Below are 21,037 nucleotides of genomic sequence, written 5' to 3'. Positions count from 1 at the left end.
CAGTTACAGCCTCTAGTTAATCTAAGAGTAATGAGTCTGATATGAAAGTAGCTTAATGCAAAGGAAGTATTGGTAGAAGTATCTGTTAATGCAACACTTTTCCTTACAAAAATCTTGAAATACTGTAGAGTTAGCAGCTCTCAGGGAAAGGCTTACCTTAAACTGTTCTAATAATTTGTTTGCTATAAAATAGCAGAGGTACTCAAGCTAAAGAACCTGCCATGAAACCCATTTAATATTTGACTGAGTCCATTACCCATTAACGTTCACTTTTTAGATCATGTATTTTAAGTCATATCTTATTTAGAAGGAAAAAACTAGAAGGGTTTAAATCTGTGGAAGAAGCACAAAACTACGTCTAGTTTAAATACTATCAAGTGACTTATTACCTGTAATTTCTTAATCCCTGTTTACACGTTTCCCTATTTCTCAGGTTGAAAACAAAAAGTGATAGTAATTATCCAACTCATAAATACGCTCTCAACCAAAATCCCTTTTATTGTTGTCTGTCAATACATAGTGTTGACATATGCAATTTAAAATACTATTTTTGTTACAGTATTGAAAACACATTTCTCCAATGCTGCTTTAATTTCCCCTTTTAAAAGCATAAAAATTGTAACTTTATTTTCCTTTTACCTCTACGTTCCTGAGAAAGATCGCATCTTGAAACTTCAAAGTTGCCTGTGGAAAAAGAAACCAGTGAAATGCCCAGGGTTTTCTGGGCTGATACTAAATCTTCATGTTCCTATGCAATGTATTTTCTTTTTTCCAATGACTTGTGTTTACCTGCGTTGCTTACTGAAAAATCACTTTTCCTGTTCCTCTTACTTAAAATTCAGAATTAGACGACTTTGCTATGAAATTCTGGAATAAATAAATTGAAAAATTTAAGAGCTGGATTTTATCTAGTTTTTTAGGATTTTAGTATTTACTCAGTCATCTGCATTTGAGGAAGAGTTCTATTCTGGTAGCCTAACTGTAAAAGCATGTAGTATGAATCAGACGAACAAACTAAAGTATGAGATATAACAGCCAAACAGAACATACCAAACTGGACTGAATTTCCCACTGTTTCTTTGTCTTCCCCTTCCCTTCCCCCCAGTGTCTTTGGAAACTACAGCAACCAAAGCATTTTACGGTCTTGTTGTCTAAGAATTTACAGCCCAAGTTAGCTGTACATTGTACGTGGACCTGTAAATGGGATTTATAGAAGTAGCATGCTGAGCAGGGAGCCACCCAAACTACCTGGAGGAAATGCTGAGGTGAGAACTGCGTCATAAGCTCTTACCGCTCCAGATGACTAGGTATCCACCACAGCCTTGTCTCCTTTCTCAAGCTGTGGCAGGTGAGGAGGTTCATTCTTCCCCTGCAGTCAGAGCAGTCACCTATATTACAGCTAATACAATAGGAACTGGTACCCAAATTTACCTGTGCTCTCTCTTTCTCATCCAGTGAATAGTACTTTGTGCAAATGCAGGAGTGACTGAGCACACAAGAGGGAGCCCTCTCCCAGTCTGCCTTGTAGTCGGATGTCCAGTGTTCACCTGGAAGCACAGATCCATGCAAACACCCAAATTTCCTGTGTGCCAATTAACTAGAGTGAAGCTCAGTCTCCTAAGGCTAATAGTAGAACATTTTGTCACAACAAAATATCCTCTTCTGAAAAGCGTTGGAGGTCAAATGTGGTCTGAGTCATTGGCAATATCTATTTTTTATACCAAATTGCTGGTGGTGTATTAACTTCTGTATAATGGAATAATAGAATTGTTGTTCCTCATATTGCACCTTGTCTGTTGCATTCTCCCTGGCACACAGAACAGATAGGGTTTAGGCATCAACTGTCTAAATGCCAGCTAAATCCGTGAAGGTACCAGTCAGACCTACTAGAGAAAAGCTCAGCTGTTGGGTTGATGACTTCATTGTTACACTGATTATCTTGCACAGATGCTGATCGCTATCTATGCATTCAGAGGAATATTTTTATACCTTATGCAATTTATACACAGAAGATACTATTAACACTCCTAACAATCTGATCAGTGTATAATCATTACATTACTGTGTATGATAAATAATTCATTACTTTGTGCTCTGCTATATAAAATGTTAATGTCAAATGAATGCTTGCCTGCAGATTCTTATTTCTATTTAAGAAGCATTATTTGTAAGAATTAATAAATGATTATTTTTGTCTTCTCAAAGTTTTTCTGAACTTTACTTATGGAAAAACAGGAACTTTTTCTTGCCGGGTAGGTTTCTAGGGTGCTTGGTGGAAGAAGCGAACAGCTAAAGCAAAAGACATTCTATCAGTTTCTAGCAGCAAATATTGTTTAAACACAGTACTCCCTTTATCTGAGGAGGCTTGGTTATCAATAATAAGACAGATATTTACTTCTGCAAAAGAAATCACATATTATTTCAGGTGATTAAGTGTTGAATGAGATAAATTCTATACATATCTGCTCAGCATGCATGTTCAGTTTAAGTGGCGACTTACTCATAGTGACTTCGTACAAACGAGAGATACAGCAAAATTGTAATACTTCTGTGCCAATCACGTCCCTGCAGGCTTATGTGGAGTCTACTAAATTGGTAGAAATTGTGTAGTTAGTGATTTGTGTTAAGCCATCTGTAGGTTTAGTTTTAAATATGTTACTTGTAATTCTTATGCTGAAGAGGAATTTTATAATGCTAATGTTGCCCTGGGCAGGGATACCAAAGGTTCTGGGATAGCTCACTGCCTTGAAGCCGTAGCATTCAACTCCCTTATCCTGGGGAAAATACTGAAAGGAACAGGTTGGAACCACTCAGAGATTACACATTATTTCACTATTTTTCAGCTGAGTCACTGCTTAACTGGGCCTGTCTTTCCACTTCAAAAATAATGAATCCTTATGCAGAAAACACACAAAACAAACAAAATGGTATTTTGTACCATTAATATAATTTACTAATTATAAACCTGAATACAGTACATACTGCCCTGCGATACATACGTTTTCTTGGTAGAATGTTTGGCATTCTTTGGGAAAAAAGCATATAATAAAATACTTTATAGAAAATATTTAAAAATATAAAACTCACTTTCTGGTCCTTATAATTGTAAAATACTTTGTTCACATATCACAAGTTTAGTCTACTACAAAAACTGTTTTGTAAATTACAGTACATTCACAAGTCACTTTTGTGGCAAGTCAGTAATATTAAAAAAAAAAAACAAAACCAAAAAAACCCCAACAAAAACCCAAGGGGTCTTCTTTTCATGCTAGTCCAGCATCTTTGGCCATACTGTAGAAAATACCCTTCGATGCTATAAGGCTTGCAGGTGTATCGAATTCAGCTATGGTTCCGTTGTCTAGAACAAGAACCCTGTGCAAAACAAAAGGTGGTGGTAGGGGGAAGATACGTCAGAGAATTCCTTGCACGAAATGTGATACCCCTTTTTATCACAAAGCAAACTGCTCTAATCTTTGCCTTGCCTTTGTTTTGCTCAATTATTTTCACACATTGAAACACAACATATGATAAATATTCTCCCTGAGCTGCTGGTTGATTTAAAAAGGTACAGGACAGTCACCATCTCCCAGGGGTTATAAGGGGTGGCGGGGGGGAAGTGTCATACTTGGAACGGAAAATATAGTACCAGAAAGCCAAGGAGATAAAAGCTTATGAAGTATAGTAATATATTTTAAAGTAATTAATATGACATTATGTTAGTGAAAAATGTACAGCAGCTGCTAGTTGAAAAAGGGTCCATAAGCTTGCTTAGAGTGCTATTAATGCAACTGGGTAGTATCTCTTGCGCAGCTCTGGTTAGTGAATATAGAACCCGTTTCTTACGCCAACACAGGCAAAGTCGGGTCTGGATATTCTAGGATTATATGGCTTAAACATCATTGCTTACATACTACCTGACAAGAGCATCAGTGTGACTATCTAGAGACAAGCCAGATCCTTTTAAGTGCTGCTTCACATACCCAGTAAACTGGTGAGCCCCCTCACCACACACCATTAAGGGATTTTTACCTTGTGTAGTCCATAATTGTGTTCAGCCTGTGCGCTATTGTCAGTACTGTGCAGTCTTCAAACTGGGTCCTAATTGTCATCTGGATAAGATCATCCGTCTCGAGATCGATAGCTGCTGTTGCTTCGTCTAGGATCAAGATTCTTGTCTTGCGAAGCAGTGCTCTTGCCAGACAGACGAGTTGCCTTTGGCCAACGCTGCAAACAGAGACAGGGCTTTCACAAATGAGGCCCCAATGCCCTTAGCTCTCCACTGCTCAGAATCACTTGTGCTAGAGCAGATTACTCATCAGGTAAAGTTACCGAAAAAAAAACCCCAGTATTTAGCAAAGAGCCTAGTCTGTCCGCCCTAGAGCTAATAAATACACATTACAGCACTCAGCTAGTTTTAGCACATGTGTTCACTTACTGCCTGACCCAGTACTGACAGAGGCACCAAATGCCCCCCTTCTATCACTGTGACAAAAGCCAGGGGAACTAATGATTACAATCTTCTGCCTGAGTTTTCAGAAACACACACAGCTGCAACAACACTGAGCATACGCAAACTTGGGTAAAAAAAAAAAAAGAAAAAAGAAGAGAAAAAAGAGAAGGGGAAAAAAAAGAAAAAAGATCTGAAGCGGTAAGTCCTTTCTACCATCAAAAAGAAAAAAAAAAAAAAAAAAAAGTATCTGGGCAGCCCACACCTCCTCCCCTGCTACACCACCACCCCAGACACAGCCTCTGTCTCTGCGGGATAAGGAAGGAGCTGAACATTCATCACATACATAATCTGGTTACACGACAGTCTCAGAAGCTAATGCAGCACATAAAAGCATGGCATTTTATCATGCTTATTCATGTCTTCATGGGTCTTCCAAATAATAATGGAAAATAAACATTGCTAAATTGTCAGTTTAGGCAGAGGACTCTTACTCAGCACAGCAGTTACATGTTATCATGGCATCTTCCTTCCTTGTAAGGGGCTGCCTATTCCTAATACCCTGTCATGCTGAGACTTCTTTCTTTACTGGTAAGACAGGATTTTGGTTTGGAAGAAATCCTTCCCAACAGCAAAGAAGAATCAGATCATTCATGGCAGAGGCAGAACAGTAGGCAAATGTTTGCGCAGACACAACAGACTACAGTGTAAAGCCGTGCTCAAGTGTTACTCACTGTTACAGCTGAATGAAAGCTCAGTGTACGTTTCTAGTCCAAGCATTCCTTACCTAAGATTTTCTCCACCTTCTGAGCATTCATAGTCCAACATGGATGGCTGACTGCTGACAAACCTCTTCAAATGAGACAGTTCAAGAGCTTTCCATATTTCTTCATCTGAATACTTATTAAATGGATCCAGGTTCATCCTCAATGTTCCAGAAAAGAGAACGGGATCCTGGATATAAACCCAACTTTCATTAGACAAGTGCTTTAGCTGTTTTAAGTACAGATATGAGTTACTGCTTTGAAGTCTCCATTGCATTGCAGGTAGGCCACCTCCCAATCCCATCCACTCTGAAAATACATTACATACTTAAAACTCAAGTTCCAACTGTAAAGGTGGTTTACCCTAAATCCTGTTTTATCACCCAGCATCATCTTATAAAGTGGCAGGACAGGGCCACTTAAAGTATAAATAGTTTGTTCTTCTGAGACAATTTTCTGAGTGTAACAAAGCATTTTCCTCTGTGGATAAACCATTATTTATGGTTTGCTAAGCTGTTAGACATCCTTCCTTTATTGTGATACACAGAAACAGTACCTGAGGAATAATTGTTAGCCTTGACCGAAGATCATGGAGACCAATCTCTGAAATTTTCACACCATCGATTTTAATTTCCCCTTTTGCAGCTTCCAGGATCCTAAAGAGACAGAGCGTCATGGAGGACTTCCCTGCTCCAGTTCTGCCAACAATTCCAATCTACAACAAATTGCAGATTTAACAACAAAGCATATAGTTAAAACCAAAACAAAACCAACAAAAAACCCCAAACAAACCTCCAAGATTCCTCTAAGAGGTTTGACACAAGATTTGAATCTTGAATCTTCATCCTTCCCTAGAAACCCGTGTCATACATTGTAATATATATATTGCCATTCCCATAATTTGAATGATATTGCATATAAATATGTACATAGGCCTGGCGCCATCCTACATAACTTTGCGTGATTAGCTGAAGTACCCGTGTTAGGAGTCCAATCACTCAAGGACAAGAAATAAAGGCTTTCCAGAGGGCAATTCAGACTTTATGGTAAGCATGTGTATCTCCATTCCAGAAGGCGGCTGTCATCCTGTCTGCTTAGTATAAGGATAATTCTCTTCTCTTTTAACAACAGCCTGTTAAGTGGAGGACTTTCCCATGCTAATTGTTCTGTCACCAGTATGCAAAACCCAGAACTTTCTATTGAAACATGAAGAAACAAATCTCTCAGAACAAAAGACAATTTCCTGATAAAGGAAGCAAAGAATGTCATTTCCTTCCATGCCAAAAATTTCACAGGGAAAGCCAGAGACCAGAAAAAGCTGGAATCCCTTCTCTCATCTGCACTGCTTCAGAAAAGTGTTCTTGTCGCTGAATTTTTGTCACTTGCATTGGTGCCTCCTACATGGTGTACGGTAGCCTGTTGCCAGCCTATCCTGGAAAGTCCAGAAAGTCCCATGCAAGTGTGACTTTCTCCAGGCTTCCAGCCTGGAGGATGCTGGCACACGGACAGCATGGTTGTCACTGCTGGCTCCTGCAATGCCAGCTTGGGTAAGTCTCCACCACTAGGGCAAGTGTGCTTGTAGACCCTGTCCTCTACTCCATGGTTGTCACTGGAGGCCTAAAGCAAAGTTCTAGCAAAGACATACAGCTGGTAACCCACCTTTTCTCCACCGTGCACTTGGAGATTTATACCCTTCAGCACTAGATCCAGGCCCTTCCTGTACCTCACCGAATAGTTCACAAACTCCAGCTCTCCCCTGGATGGCCAGTCTTCTGGGGGACTCTTGCTCTCAATGATCCAGGGAGCCTAAGGAAAACAGAAGTCAGAAATGCCTTATATAGTTTTAAGAAAAAATAATTCAAACTCAGATACAAACATTAACATTTGTGGGTTACTAGAAATATATCTGATAAATCAAATCTCCATTATCAAATACATTTGTAATAATGGGGGAAAAACATGGGTTCCTAAGTATCCATCCATTTTGGTCTTTGTTGTGAAGTTTACAGGAAAAAAAGTCTAAGCATATAGGGCCAAAACCTCAAGGAATATAAGTTTACATTTTTTCCATTAACATTAATGTAACACTGCCTGTTTCATGCCAGCTCAAGCTCTGGCTTGTAACATGTATCATGCATCTTGTCTAGCTTCCTTTTAGCTTCCAGATTAAACACTTGATCTGCAGAACTGTGCACTGCAGGTCTCCTCAGATTCTCCATTTCCTAATTCCTAGTCTCTCATCATGTAACAGGGTTAACAAAACCCAGTGTGTCCACAGAGCAGCAGATTTTCCAGCATAGCTCCATCTGCCACCTTTAAAAGTCTTTGGCAACAAAGGTAGATGATTGGATGATTTTCCTGGATTGGCAGTACAGTGTTCCTAGAGGTGTTCTTCTCTCATGGGAGACAAGGACTGATTAAGCTGATTAAATAGAAATACTATTGAAAACACGTGCATAGCCTGATAATTGTACTGCAGCTGTGCTCACTAGCAGGATCACAGCACCATCCATGCAGGTAGGACTATGCATCAAACACTTCAAGCCCAATGGGAGCAATATTCTGATGGTGAAACTCATCTCTGTTGTGCTATAGCCACTCACAGTAGCAGAAAATGAGATGCTAAGCACAGGCTGCATGACGGCAGTAATAATTTGGAGCTGTGATAGCATAAATTACAGTTCAGAGCGTGACATTTGTTCAGGTTAAATGATAACACTCTCAGAGCAGAAACTGTCTCTCAAGAGTCTAAAGAAAGACCATGTAAATGTGTGCATTAAAATTTCACCACGCTTGTTGGTGAGCATGCTTGATGCTTGGTAGCTGACCTCTGTTTCAGTTTCTGAATACTCTTTTATTCTTTCAACAGCCACAATGTTAGTTTCAAGTTCGGAAGTCATTCGGACCATCCAATTCAGAGACAGGGTCACCTTGGAGAAGACAAGGAACAAAATATCACCCACAGAAGAACAACAGATTTAATAATAGTAACAACAAAACCAGACACTGCTATTAAGACGTGGATTCACATTGATATTACAAATGGAATAATTACCTTTGCATTGACATTAATAGAGTTACTGGGACAAGAAGTCTACAGATAATCAGATGCTCACGTGAAGAAGCATATGCCTTCCACAGTGATTTAACAAATGGCCATCTCAAAGAAGTTGGTTGGAAGTCATTCCCCTAGTCATGGGTCTCACTGGAAAATTGCTAACAGCAATCCTGCACACTCATGGTATCTAAAAAGCTTCTGGCAAGAGTGAGGCCATTAAATCTGCTAAACTGTCCACAGCTTAGGTGAGTACGGTTTATCTTGCCTATTTATGAATCCTATTGATCTGCCTGTGATTACCTAGACACACTGATGTGCTATGAAGCAGGCATGATACAGGACATGTTAAGCCCATGCTGCTCAAATGACCTGTTCTTGGTTGGTGCACCTGACACTTCCTGAGCTTCCTGCATGCTGCCGCTGGGAATACTGGGGTGCAGCACGACCTCGATGCTCCCAAAGTGCCCTGAAGTCCTACTGCATGTGAGCTTGCTGATGGTCTGCCACCATTCAGTGTAAATTTCTACTGTTTCCAGATGTCCCACAACTCATTTTTATTATTTCCTTATTAACTTCAGCTTTAACAAGCACTTAAATTATTGCTAATATATCCATATCCATACCATGTACAAAAATGCAAACCCATCAATGAACAGAAAGCTATAATACATACCTGTAATGCATAAGATACTGAAAGTCCTACCAGGCCAGCATTCAGGCTGTTTTTACCAATCACAGCAAAAAGGGCAGCAAAAAGGACAATACAGTTCCCCACAAATTCAACTCGAACGCCCAGCCACCTGGTAAAAAGGCAGACGTAAGGAGAGTGGTAAGTGGTTGCTTGGAGCAGTTACGCAAACACCAAATTATCTAAGTGGAAACAAGAAGTTATAAGCCTTTTTACCTGTTTGATACTATGCCAGGATAGTAACTCTTCTGATTTTCATCCATCTTCAGATCACTGATGTCTACGAAGGACTTCACTCTTCTATAGGCTCTGATGACACTGGCCCCTGATACTGTTTCTGAGAAGTGTGAGTAGATGGGAGATCTGCTCACAGACTCCAGACGCTTCAGCTGGCGGGAGGTAGCTACGTAGAATCGCTGCCATTTTTTGGAGAAAATTGAAGGGTACATGAGATACTTTCTCTTTTAATTAACAGTGAATAATTTTTTAGGTTAAGGATTTAAAGGAGATTGCTACTGACGCACTTCAACCCTCTAAAATATTCTCTATAATTAAGAAGAATTTCAAGCAAGTTATCTTTGCTTCATTCCACAACAGAGTATTGGGTAACTGCAATTTCTATAGACTGTAAGTTGAATTTATCTATGTCCCTTTAAATTTAGTTAATATAGCCTAACAAAATGAATCCATTTGTAGGACCCTCATTTTCCAAGAAAATGAAACGTGAATTTGCACCTCCATTATGAGGTCTCCATGTATGGTCTATAAAATAAGCTTCATTTTTGCTCAGATTTCAGTAAAATTGATTATTTCTATTTTCAACATTTTAACTCCTCACCACCTTAAAAAATTGTCAATATGTCAAATATATACACACTTCAATATATTGAAGCACACTGCAGCCCTATCTCTAGCAGTAGGCTTATTTGTTATTACTTAAAAGCAAAAAAAGGTTATGCTTATTTATTTCATGACCACATCTCACAGGACATTTCTTTTTCTGAGAGAAATAAAGAATGTTTTGTTTACATAAACATGTAGTTATTTCAGATATTTCAATTTTCCCCCAAATTCATGTTGTTTTTCCTAAAAAGAAACACAAACAATGGAATAAAAGTCATTGCAATGGTAGTCAGATATTTTTCCAGTTACCTGAACAAAGAAGTACAGAATTGCAAGTGGAACTATAACCACAGCGAAGAGCGGAGTACTTGCTATAATTACAATCATCGTTGATAAAGAGGTGAAGAATGTTCCGAGGAACATCAAGATGGTTGGTGGGATTACTTCATCGATCACATAGATGTCCTTCGAAAAGCGATTGATGATTCGGCCAATTGGGGTGGTGTCGTAGAAGGACTGCGGGGTGTGAAATTTGTTCTCCAGCAGAGCAGCATGGAGTGTCTGGGCTGCATTAATGCCTCCCATGGCCAGGGTAAAGGAGCAGATGAGTACTATGAGGCCTAACAGATGAAGAGGAGACATGTTGACCAGTGAACTTAATGTTCCCAGTTCACAGCTCTTTGACTCTCAGCACTTTCTGTTGTGCTAGAAGGTTTTTTTTCTTTACTATATTCCCTGTCCACCCTTCTTTTACTATGCACATTAGCACTATGGCATTGAAGTCACTACTGCCTAAGGGACAGGAACATGTCCTGTAGGATTTCACCATGCTGTCCACATAAGACAGATGCACAACCATCTTCCCTCTGCTTTCCGCAAGCCTCCATGAAGTCCTAATGTTACAACTTCACCCTAACACTTCAGTCTCTTCTGCACCTAAGTTTTCATACTTTCTCTCCAACTTACCTCTTTCAAGCTTCCATGTCACCTGTTCAACCCCCTCCAAGGGCTTCACAACAAAATTAAAAGTCTTGGGCTGAGCTCAGACTTTGTAGCTCCAGGTTACATTACTTCCCTTGCTTAGGATAGGATTTGGGGGGCAATTCTGGGTAATTTTGGCAACTAGTGCCATGGCTTTCCCACCTAAGTCCTCTTTTCTAAACGTTGAGACATCATGATTTCATCTGTTCTCACCTTGCAAGAGACCCAAGGCAGCATAGACTCCAATTCGCATGGCTGTGTTGTGCTGAGTCCCATTTATCACTGGCTCGTTGGTCCAGTCACTGAGCCACACATTGGCCCCAATGGCAGCAGCATTTTGACAGCAATACAGGAAACATATCACTAAAGATATGACAGGGCCGACAGCCTTCACGTATTGCCAGAACACCGTTAGCTTTACCTGCAAAATCACACACCAAAGCTAGTTTGTACAACTTACACAATCTGGAGTTTAGACAGAAGAAGAGAAAAAAATTCTTCATCACAGAAACTGCTAAGTTCAAAACTGCCCAAACTCTAACATACCAGAGAACAGCACATCTGCCTGAGCTCCATGTCAGGGCGATGACTTTCAAAACAAGTCAGAAACTTCTCTGAAATACTCTTTTCCTCCATTTTGAGGAACTGTATTTTATTAGTTTTGTGGGGGTTTAGTTTTTAAGACTATGCCAGAGGGGAAAAAAAAAAAACAGAAAAAGAAAAAAGGCTGATCAAATAGCAGCAGAAGATGGGTAACAAGAACAGGAGCCAAGTTTTTCAGGCAAAAGAAGCAACTTGGCAGGCATACTGAGCTCAGAACTACTTTAAATGGCCTATTTAAGGAAAAGTGCTGAATATGCCTCCATTCAGGTGTCTTTACAGCAGCTTAAATGAGGTACCAAACGCTAGTGCTAGTGTTCCCCAATAGGAACATAAACAGATGATGCTCGTGGCAAAAAGTAAAGATGGTATCTCTAAGGTAGTGCAAAAAGGCCGAGAAGCAGAAAGAGACAGAGACTCAGGACAAAATTCAGTCTCTAAAAAAGCATAAGGAACAATTAAAAGAACAAGTGTTGTTGATTAGGGACTTTGAAAGTTAAAATAATCCACAGAAACAGTTAATTATATGTCTGTGCCATGGACCATGTACATCAGACTAAACAGGACACACTGAGCCTTCTGAAGTGGAGGAAAGGGGCTTTCTTTAACAAAACCTCTGCGCTCCTATTCCATCTGCTGCTCCTTTCTGTCCCTTTCTTTTAGTTTCGTATTCTTCTCTTTTTTTCCTTGCCTTCTCGTTTTCCCTGTTCCCATTTCACTCCCTGGCCCTGCTTGGGGAGAGTACAGCCCCTTTTGTACCTATAATCATAAAATGCTCTCGAAGGTGGGGTGGTGGGTATCACTTAGAACAGATCCACTGGCACGCAGCAGCCAGCTGGCAGCTGGCTTGTATAACCCACTGCTGTGGTTCATCAAATAGCCAGTGCTGCAGCTGGACTCAACAGCAGCCAAACAGTTTAAAGACCAACAGTGCTGAAAGCTCTGCAATGCAAAGACAGGGCTGATGGACTGCAGTGCTACACGGTATCAGGTGACTGTGGCAGGAGCTGGAAGGGATTTTTTTTTCTTTCCCTAAGTACATAGCCCTTGCCAGGTGCAGAAAGCTCTGCCAAAATCCCAAATTTGAATGATCACTGGCCACCAGGTTAATGCCTAAAACCTGCAGTCATAATTTATATAACACATTTAATAGAACTGGATCAAATGTAAAAATAAAAATTATTTTTTCAAACAGAAAAAAAAATGTAGAAAAAGGGAGGGAGAAATCAAACCATACCGTTCCCGTTTCAGTGGTTTCAGCCTTAATAAGTTTCTCGTTAGGATTTTTTCTTGGCAGAGGAGGCTCTGCTGGCTTCTTTTCACAGACTCTTCGTTTCGTTGACATTTTGTTGGGACATTCTCCTCCCTCAGAAGATATTACACTAAGTTGCCTAGTCAAAACAAAAGAGTCATTAGGAGAAAAAGGGCATATTGTGACAGTGCTAAGGCAAGACTGGGATGCAGCAGATTGGACTTATTCCCAGCTCTTCTGCTGAGTTCCCATGCCAGCCTCACTCACAGCTATGGGTGCTTGCACCACCCCTCTGAATGTTCAGTGATCTTCAGTGATGCCAGAAATATAGTTCCTAACAAAGGCTGTGGCAGAGCCTGGGCTCTTTGGTAAAGGCCTTTAGAGTCTTCATCGCACGACAGACATTTCAAAGCTAACCCCTGAGCTTCCCTGTTTTCACATCAACAGTAGCTGGACAGCATCTATGGATATGGTTATGAAAACTTCTAAAGATTTCCAGGATTGCATTGCGCCTTTCCATTGGGAAAGGGTTTATTTATCATGCAACTGGTTTAGTATTGTGTGGGTAAATACATACAGTGGTTTTACCTGAGAACCAGAGAGTTGCTTTAAGAAATTGGTTCAGTTCGGATTAAAAAGAAGATTGCAGGAATAGATATTTGATCTTCTTTGCATGTTCTTTCACATTTATTTTCAAAAGGACACTAAGCCAATTTATTTATAAAAGGAAACTAAGGAAACTAAAGCCCAGACTGAGAAGCAATATGTGACTAACATCTTTCAGATGTGTTTCACCCCAGACACAGACTATAAACACATGAACCTCATGTTTACCTAAGAAACTGTTTGCGGACCTCGTTCGTCACTGGTTCGTTATCTGCCAGATCGGTGTGGATGCTGAGGGTGTCTTCAGCTAGCAGGACTTCTTCCTCCTCCAGCACTGCAAGACAAGATCACACCTCAGATTTTCTGCTGAATAAAGCAGAAAGCACAGAAAAGGGTGGCTATACAAAGCAAGAGTCATGAAAAACAATACCAGAGCAGGAAAATCATAGTGCATAAACTCCCCCTTAGTTTTGCTTACATCCCTTCTGTGCATTACTTCTCCTAACTAAATTGCAAAGATCTGGTGAGGCAGGTTGGCTGCCAAATGCATTTACATCACATTCCTTTAGTGCATCAGAAATGTTAAGCAATAGCATTATAGTTGCTTCTAGCTAAATTCACTTATACAGCATGCTCTAAGCATGATCTTGGGATGGAGGAGTCATGTCAGGAACTACTGCAAGTCTCTGCTGTTGCTAGATGTCATGCATATTCCTCTCTGCCTGTCTGGAGAGAAGCAGCGCTGCAATCAAAGAGCGTGGGAACACTGTCACACAGAGGAAACATTTACTGAAATGCTTTAATCTTGTATCATTTTATCAGAATCAAATCAAGCTGAAAAGTAACCCAAGATTAAAATGTCATTTGAACTTTGCTGTATGAAAAAAACCAACAACATATATAAACAGAGAAAACATACCAGGCCAGTTTGTTCTCGGTCTGCTGAGCTTGACCTTGCTAATTGTAAAATAAATTCCCAACTTTAAAATAATTTCTAACACAAGAATTGCTTTTTTCTAGGACAAACCACATGAAATTTTGAAAGAAATTTGTGAAAACATTTATCAGTAATACAGACCTAGCCACAGACAATAATTTTCATGGTAGTGCAGAAAGGCAAATGCCAGGTTGTCATGAAGAAGCAGGGGACACTTTATACAGAGAAAATATCTGTAGCCTGGTTGACAGAAAAAGACGTGTTTTAAGAAAAAGCAATACTGTACTTGTTGGTTCGTCCTCTTCGATGTCTTCATCAAGTGCATAATTTCGCAGGAATTCTGCAAAGGCCTTATTTTGTTTCAGAAGGTCTTGGTAAGATCCCATTTCAGAGATTTTGCCATCTACCAGGACAACTATATGGTCTACCTGAGGCAGGAAGCTGATGCCATGGGTCACCAGAATTCGGGTCTGGATAGGGAAAAAGAGAAAAAAACCCCCACATCTCTCAGTTGTCACTGTGGAGACTAACACTACTCACCAAGCCAAATACTACTACATTTTTGGGACAGGGAGTAAATTATCATGTCAAGGTGAAATGCCAAGGGAAATACACTGTCTTTGTTAGCTTGGAAATATATACTCAGACTTACTATGCTTCCTACTGCATGCTGATATAACCACAGAAGGAAGTAAACAACTGAATTATCATTCCCCCTTTCCTTTATGCTGATTTTCTTTGCAGCCCTTCCCTTCTGAGCTCTGAGATAGTCTGAGAAGATCATAACAGGAGTAGAAGGGGAAGAAAAGAGATTGCAATTTGGTTGCATGCTGCCAAATACCTCTGTAGAATCAGTAAACTGTTACAACTTTCTCACTGCACTGCCTCCGAGTAGCAACAAGCAATACTAAGTTGACAACCTTTACAAGTTTCTGCAAATGTCTTGTTTTTGGAGATCTCATAGTAGGGATTTTAGAAGACAGACCAGGTTTCTGCCTCTACATGTTCTGACTAGATCGCATCACTTCTGGGCATGCCTAAATAGCAGCTCACTGCAGAGTCTGTGCTGTGGGGAAAAGGTGTCCACATTGCCAATTAAACACAGAAATTCAGGAATGATTCAGCACTCAAGCCTCGGTGGTGAAATAGCTTTCCCATTACCCACCAGTGTTTCTGAGTTTGTGTGCATTTTTAAGAGGATCTAAATGCCAGCTTACTTTTCCTTTAAGTACCCCATCTGGACCAATAACTTTCTCAAAGATGTGCTTTGCAACATGCGAGTCCACAGCAGAAAGAGGATCATCTAATAGGTAAATGTCAGAGTTGCTGTACACTGCACGAGCGAGGCTCACTCGCTGCCTCTGGCCACCCGAGAGGTTGATGCCCTGAAGGAAAAGAGAAGAGAAAAAACCATATCACACAACTTGGTTCCAACAACAGTTACGACTTTTTATGGCTCTCACCCAGTCAAACACGGATGCTAAATTGAAAGATGAGACACTGAAGAGAATAACTCACTCCGAGCCAGAGACAGGAACAGAATGCCTCTAAATCTGTTTGTTCACTGCCAAATTTCCACTCACCCGGCAATCTGGAGACAGAATAAGCCTCCTGCTTAATAAGCTCATAAAGGGAGCTGTTAAAATGCAAAACTATAAAAAGGAAGACTGTCAACCAGGATGTAAAATGCAAACATTCAAAGCAGGGCACCTGGAACATCTTCTACATTTCTCATCATACAATACAAATCCACATATCCACCCCACTTCATGATATCCATGTCAAATTTAGTGGCCTATGAAAAAAAAATCTTTTTTGGTAATGTAAAAGTTTCTCATTAAAATGAGGTGTTAAGGGATGATCATATCACTTTTTCACTTGACGCACACCATATGTTCCCTCCCTTTTTATCCCTATAGGAAAAGGAAGGACTAAGTATTCTGGACAGATGCACCTTTACAATTGGACAGCAAATGGAGGATGCTCTGATCTTCCAAGGCTAGATGTGCCATTTTGCATCACAGTACAAATACATGCTTAAAGTCAGGAACAAGTTTAAGTCCATCTGCCTTTCACAAAACCGCCCTGCATGTTTCAGTGTTGACTGTAGCAGGGATGCCATTGTAAAGATCAAACCAAATCAAGTGCTGACTTGACGGCATTCTCTCTTTAGCTAGACAGAACAGGAATCACCAAGCAGGTCTGACTCAAAAAAAAAAAAAAATTACCTTCTCTCCTATCTCAGTCTGATCTCCTCCTGGCAGCACTTCCAGGTCAGTTTTTAAAGCACAGGCCTCCACAACATTTTGGTATTTTTGTTCATTAGGAACTTGGCCAAACAAAATGTTATCTTTCAGCGTGGCATTCTGGATCCAGGCTTGTTGAGGCACATAAGCAACAGAACCCTAGAACAAGGAGGGAGAAAGGAAACCTCTGACTTGTAACAAGCAGCAACTCATGCTTACAACTCTGATTAAGATCTGCAGCACATAGATATAGCTCTTGTTTGATATACATTCACATTATACATATATGTGTACTAATTGCTGATGTATAGTTGATAGATTCAGGAAAATCATTTAATATAAAACACAATTGAACAGGTGTGGGCAAACCCAAATAAAAAAGGAGACAAGCTGGCACAGGAGCAAACAGAATTCCCTCTCCAGCCTGATGTACATTATAAGCAATGGCAGGCATAAGCAGCACATTTCCATACCGTCATTAAATGGCATCGTAAATAATACCAACCTTCACAGCCACTTCTCCTTCCAGCTTTTCCATTTCACCCAGGAGAGCAGACACCAGAGAAGACTTCCCACAGCCAACATGGCCGACAATGGCAACCAAAGCACCACTGGGGACCAACAGATTTATACTGTGGAGGAAACAGGCTGGAAATTAATTAAACATTAGTTTACTAAAAACATTATGGGTCTTTAAACCAGGGCTGAAATACACAGTGGCAAATTAGCCTGACCTCAGCCTGACTGGATATAGTAAGCATAGCTTGGTCTTTTCCTCCCTTTCTGTGTACAATCAACTGTAACCAAAACTGTAGGAGTAAATGGAAACCCAGCATTAATCTATCTTGTTGGTTGTTAAATCAGTAGGATTGGTAGCAAGCCTTCTAAGACCCTTTGCTGTGTCATATCAGTCCATCAGCAAGTCAAACAGGGTTAATAAGCATTTTGAAAGCAGACAATCTTCCAGAAGTCTTTTGATTTTTGATTTTAAAACCAAGAGCAATTGTATGAAAGTAGTGAGTGAATACATCCCATCTAAAAATGTTCAAATCACTTCAGTACCATGTTTCCAGTGCTAGTAAATAGGGTTCACAACGACAGAAGAAAAACAAAACTTTCCCAGTTAAAATCCTTTACTGTTCTCTCCACTATGTTCTTAAAGGTACTGCTTTAGGTCCTGGTTTTGAAGGTGAACTGATACGGAAGACTGATGGGCACAGTCTCTTTGCCATCAAAGTGTCTTTCACTAATGAAATCAAGCCAAACTTCTGTTTGCACAGATCCTGATGCAGAACTGGGGCTCTAATTCTTATGCAAATTCTAACCAAGCAGGTAGTTGATGTTTTGAACCCTGCAAGAGGTTGTTTGTCTGTTTGTTTAAAAAAAAAAACAACATTCAAAGAAGGAAAATTCAAAAGCACTACAATTTTTTTTCATTATTCTTTCCCTCTGAGGGGCGGGAATTTTGCCTTACTACTACTTTAGGAAGTCACCGGGTAATTTTTAGGCCCAGGTGTCTAGCAATTTGAACTGAAGATGCATGGTTCTTTATTTCATAAACCCCAGAATGCTGAAGTCAACCTGGCCGCAGATTTGGTTGCCTGAACCAAACTGGCTCCTTTGAACTCTAAGCCTCTTGCTTGCAGGTTATCCATGTATAATCTGTTAACATAATACAGTCGGCACAGCAGCACAAGCTCCTTGGACTGAGAATGCTAAGAATACTTATCAGGTTTCTGTAATTTTGATCTGACAACAAAGCATAACATAAGGAAGTACATGCTTCCAGGCAAATTTTGTTTGTATTCATTCAAATAGGCAAATGAGCAAAACATGCACCCCCATAAGTTTGGAAATGGCCCACAGCAATGAGTCTGCCACAAGACTCAAAAGAACACGCCCAAGTCCAAACCCAGACACCTCGATTGTCCTCATGATCCATCAGATCAATTTGATTTGTCCAATGCTTCAGTTAAAACAAAAAAGTCTATTTAAGAAATTTACATAGCCTTTCTGTCCTTTAATAGGTAACTATTTTATGCTAGTCACTGTGCAGTTAAAGCCTTACAACACTGTTCTGTAAAGCCTAAACACCATGAGGCATGAGGATTAGCTTGATGTTTTAAAGGCAGAAGAGATGCACATATGGGATGTGTGGAAATGACCTTTCCCAGAAGTGAGCTTGCAGATATTACTCGACATCTTTCAAACAGACCTCCCAGGAGCCAGAAACCAGGAAGCAGGTAGATGTAGATGTTGTATTGCAATTGCATAAAAAAAAAAAATCTTACTCTTTCAAAGATGGCTTAAGCTCCTTTCCCCAGCTGAACATTGCATTTGTTACACTGATGGCATTGCCTGTATGACAAAAACACAACAATAGAGAAGGCAGGAAATGTATTACACAGAATAGTACGGCTGAGAGACTGGCAGACAAAGGAATCTTTATTTATGGGTGTTTCACGTACACTGCAGTTCCCTTTTCTACTGGCATGGGAAGCACAGTCTCATGACTGTGGGTCACTAGACAGGCTTGTTCAGAATGAAAATACTGATCGCGGCTTAAGCTATAGACTGTGAGCTTACAGACCTATGGAGCTGAAAAGCTGTCCTGCTTCACCCTGCCCCAGGGAGGCTGGTCTCAACATTTGCTGCTCAGAATCTCCATGCAGCTGTTAGCACAACTTTACTTAGGAAACCACTTTCAAGTCTGTAAGAGTCCACTGCATGCTGTTGACTTCGATGTATCAGCTTAAATTTGCCTCTGCACAGCTTTTTGCTTGCCACACTAACAAGTTACAGATCCGCAGGCTTTCTTTACCTCCTGGTGGGGTGGTGTGTAACAGTAATCACATGACAGCCACGTAGCCATCCCTCCTCCTCCTCTGTCTATGGCATCACACACAAGAGAAGTTTCAAATCACAGTATCGCCAAAGTGCATTACATGAGAAAACACATTTTTTTGAGACCATCTGATTTGGTCATTTGTTTTGGGATACTGTTTTGGGATGCACTTCATTATTCAGTGCTGATGCATTGCAGATGCAAACTCAGGCCATAACTCAGCTCAAAGCTCAAAAATACAGCCAAAAACTTCTGTAATTTCCACAGAGCCTAAACAACAAACACATACTTTTCAAAGCAGCAGCTTCTTTTTCTTTTTTTTCAAAACCAAGATTATTATTGTTATTTTCTTTTTGCTTTTTTTCATAACTCAACCAGTCCAAAACAAATACAAGATGTTTGTTGTATTAGCATAGTTTAGAAAAATACTGATGTCTTTACCTGGTGCGATCACTTTTGTTTCCACACAATTTGGATCAAGTTCATCATGACTCAGGAACTGCTGAATTCTCTTTAGGGAAACGCTTGTCTAAGAAAAGAGCGCGGTGTTATTTTATCATTCTTTTAATGGGGACTTAATACTCTTACTACTGAAAAAGAAAGCATGCAGAATGGCGTAAGCTTTCACCCCATGGGCTTCCTGAACAGTGACTCATTCTTTCCCTGCAATCAGTCTTATGCTGAAATTCAAGCTTTTAAATGTGAAATTTCTCAGACCAAGCTGAGTTCATTTGAGTGAAGCAAAATTCACACAGACAAGCTTAGTCAGATGAAGTCAGGCTTTCCAATACAGGGCAGCAGCAGAGAAAGGATATTAGAAAGAAAACCAGCTAACAGGCAGATGCAAGGGATCTTTGCATTCCAGAAATCAGGGACATCTGATGGGGGTTCTTTTTGTTCAAGTTATTCAAAACAACTTATGCACCAGATCCTCCTTACCTGCGCAACGTTGCTAATGACTTGTGGAAGCATACTGAGGGGAAACTTTAAGATATTAAACAAGGAGAGGGAGACAAAAGCCTTTTCTGCATCCAGAACATTCTTCTCATCCACTGAGACATATACAGCAAATGTCGTCAATGCTACCTGAAAGCCAGAAAGTGAGTTTACTGCGAGATGTATGTAATATTTTGACATTTTAAAAAGCAGTCAAGCCTGATAGGCATCTTTGAAATAAAAGTATCAACAAAAAAATTGGGCAAACTCCCTGTTTCTGACGTTTTCAACATGCTTTAAGAACGGCAAGTCATATGAACAAGTTGATACAAAAAAGTGCATGAGGAACAAAGTAACTTTCAGATTACTAATGGCTATCTTCAGTTGAACTAGGAGATTCAAGAGGTGAACTACAGAACTCAAGTAAATAAAAACAAGAAGTGGTTATCTGGCTGTGGTTTGGCTGCATTTCCAACTCCACCCAACTGAATTTTCCCATTGTAAACTGCAGGCTAAGCAAACAAGACTTACTGATCAATAGGAAAGGGAGTAAAATCCAAGTTATTTGCTGGTTCGCTGTATGACAGGGACCTTCCATTGTGGAGGGACCATCCTATGCAGTAACCTAACGGTGAGCAGGAACGGGAATGGGTATTTAAGGAAACATGAAACAGGCAGGATCTTGAGGCCATTAAGAGTATTTCTGCAGGGTTGGGCCTTTGATCTCAAGAACAGTTGGCTAGGAATATTTTTGACAAAGCACTTATCTGAATGTTTTTATTCACCAAAACCAAAATGCTTTCTGCAAAAGGGATCGCAGTGCAATGAAGTGGA

The 21,037-nt window shown here is 40.1% G+C and overlaps 1 protein-coding gene across 1 annotated transcript in view; it reads right to left on the bottom strand.

The window, feature by feature from the left end:
• Positions 1 to 2,939: 2,939 nt before the first annotated feature.
• Positions 2,940 to 21,037, bottom strand: part of ABCC3 (ATP-binding cassette, sub-family C (CFTR/MRP), member 3) — a 35,055-nt gene continuing 16,957 nt past the window's right edge. The window contains exons 12-30 of the mRNA XM_009572877.1: positions 20,207 to 20,353; positions 19,709 to 19,796; positions 18,714 to 18,780; positions 16,928 to 17,054; positions 16,405 to 16,581; positions 15,394 to 15,561; positions 14,463 to 14,646; positions 13,468 to 13,573; positions 12,619 to 12,772; positions 10,995 to 11,202; positions 10,110 to 10,420; positions 9,174 to 9,373; positions 8,943 to 9,069; positions 8,040 to 8,141; positions 6,871 to 7,017; positions 5,768 to 5,926; positions 5,235 to 5,401; positions 4,030 to 4,224; positions 2,940 to 3,372 (exon numbers count right to left, since the gene is read on the bottom strand). Of these exons, the coding sequence (XP_009571172.1) occupies positions 3,264 to 3,372; positions 4,030 to 4,224; positions 5,235 to 5,401; positions 5,768 to 5,926; positions 6,871 to 7,017; positions 8,040 to 8,141; positions 8,943 to 9,069; positions 9,174 to 9,373; positions 10,110 to 10,420; positions 10,995 to 11,202; positions 12,619 to 12,772; positions 13,468 to 13,573; positions 14,463 to 14,646; positions 15,394 to 15,561; positions 16,405 to 16,581; positions 16,928 to 17,054; positions 18,714 to 18,780; positions 19,709 to 19,796; positions 20,207 to 20,353 (2,943 nt within the window). The 3' untranslated portion in view covers positions 2,940 to 3,263. The remainder of the gene's footprint in view (positions 3,373 to 4,029; positions 4,225 to 5,234; positions 5,402 to 5,767; positions 5,927 to 6,870; positions 7,018 to 8,039; positions 8,142 to 8,942; positions 9,070 to 9,173; positions 9,374 to 10,109; positions 10,421 to 10,994; positions 11,203 to 12,618; positions 12,773 to 13,467; positions 13,574 to 14,462; positions 14,647 to 15,393; positions 15,562 to 16,404; positions 16,582 to 16,927; positions 17,055 to 18,713; positions 18,781 to 19,708; positions 19,797 to 20,206; positions 20,354 to 21,037) is intronic.

This window comes from Fulmarus glacialis, unplaced genomic scaffold, assembly GCF_000690835.1.
Source record: "Fulmarus glacialis isolate BGI_N327 unplaced genomic scaffold, ASM69083v1 scaffold9212, whole genome shotgun sequence".
NCBI lineage: Eukaryota > Metazoa > Chordata > Aves > Procellariiformes > Procellariidae > Fulmarus > Fulmarus glacialis.
This window is presented reverse-complemented; position numbering and strand designations above follow the sequence as displayed.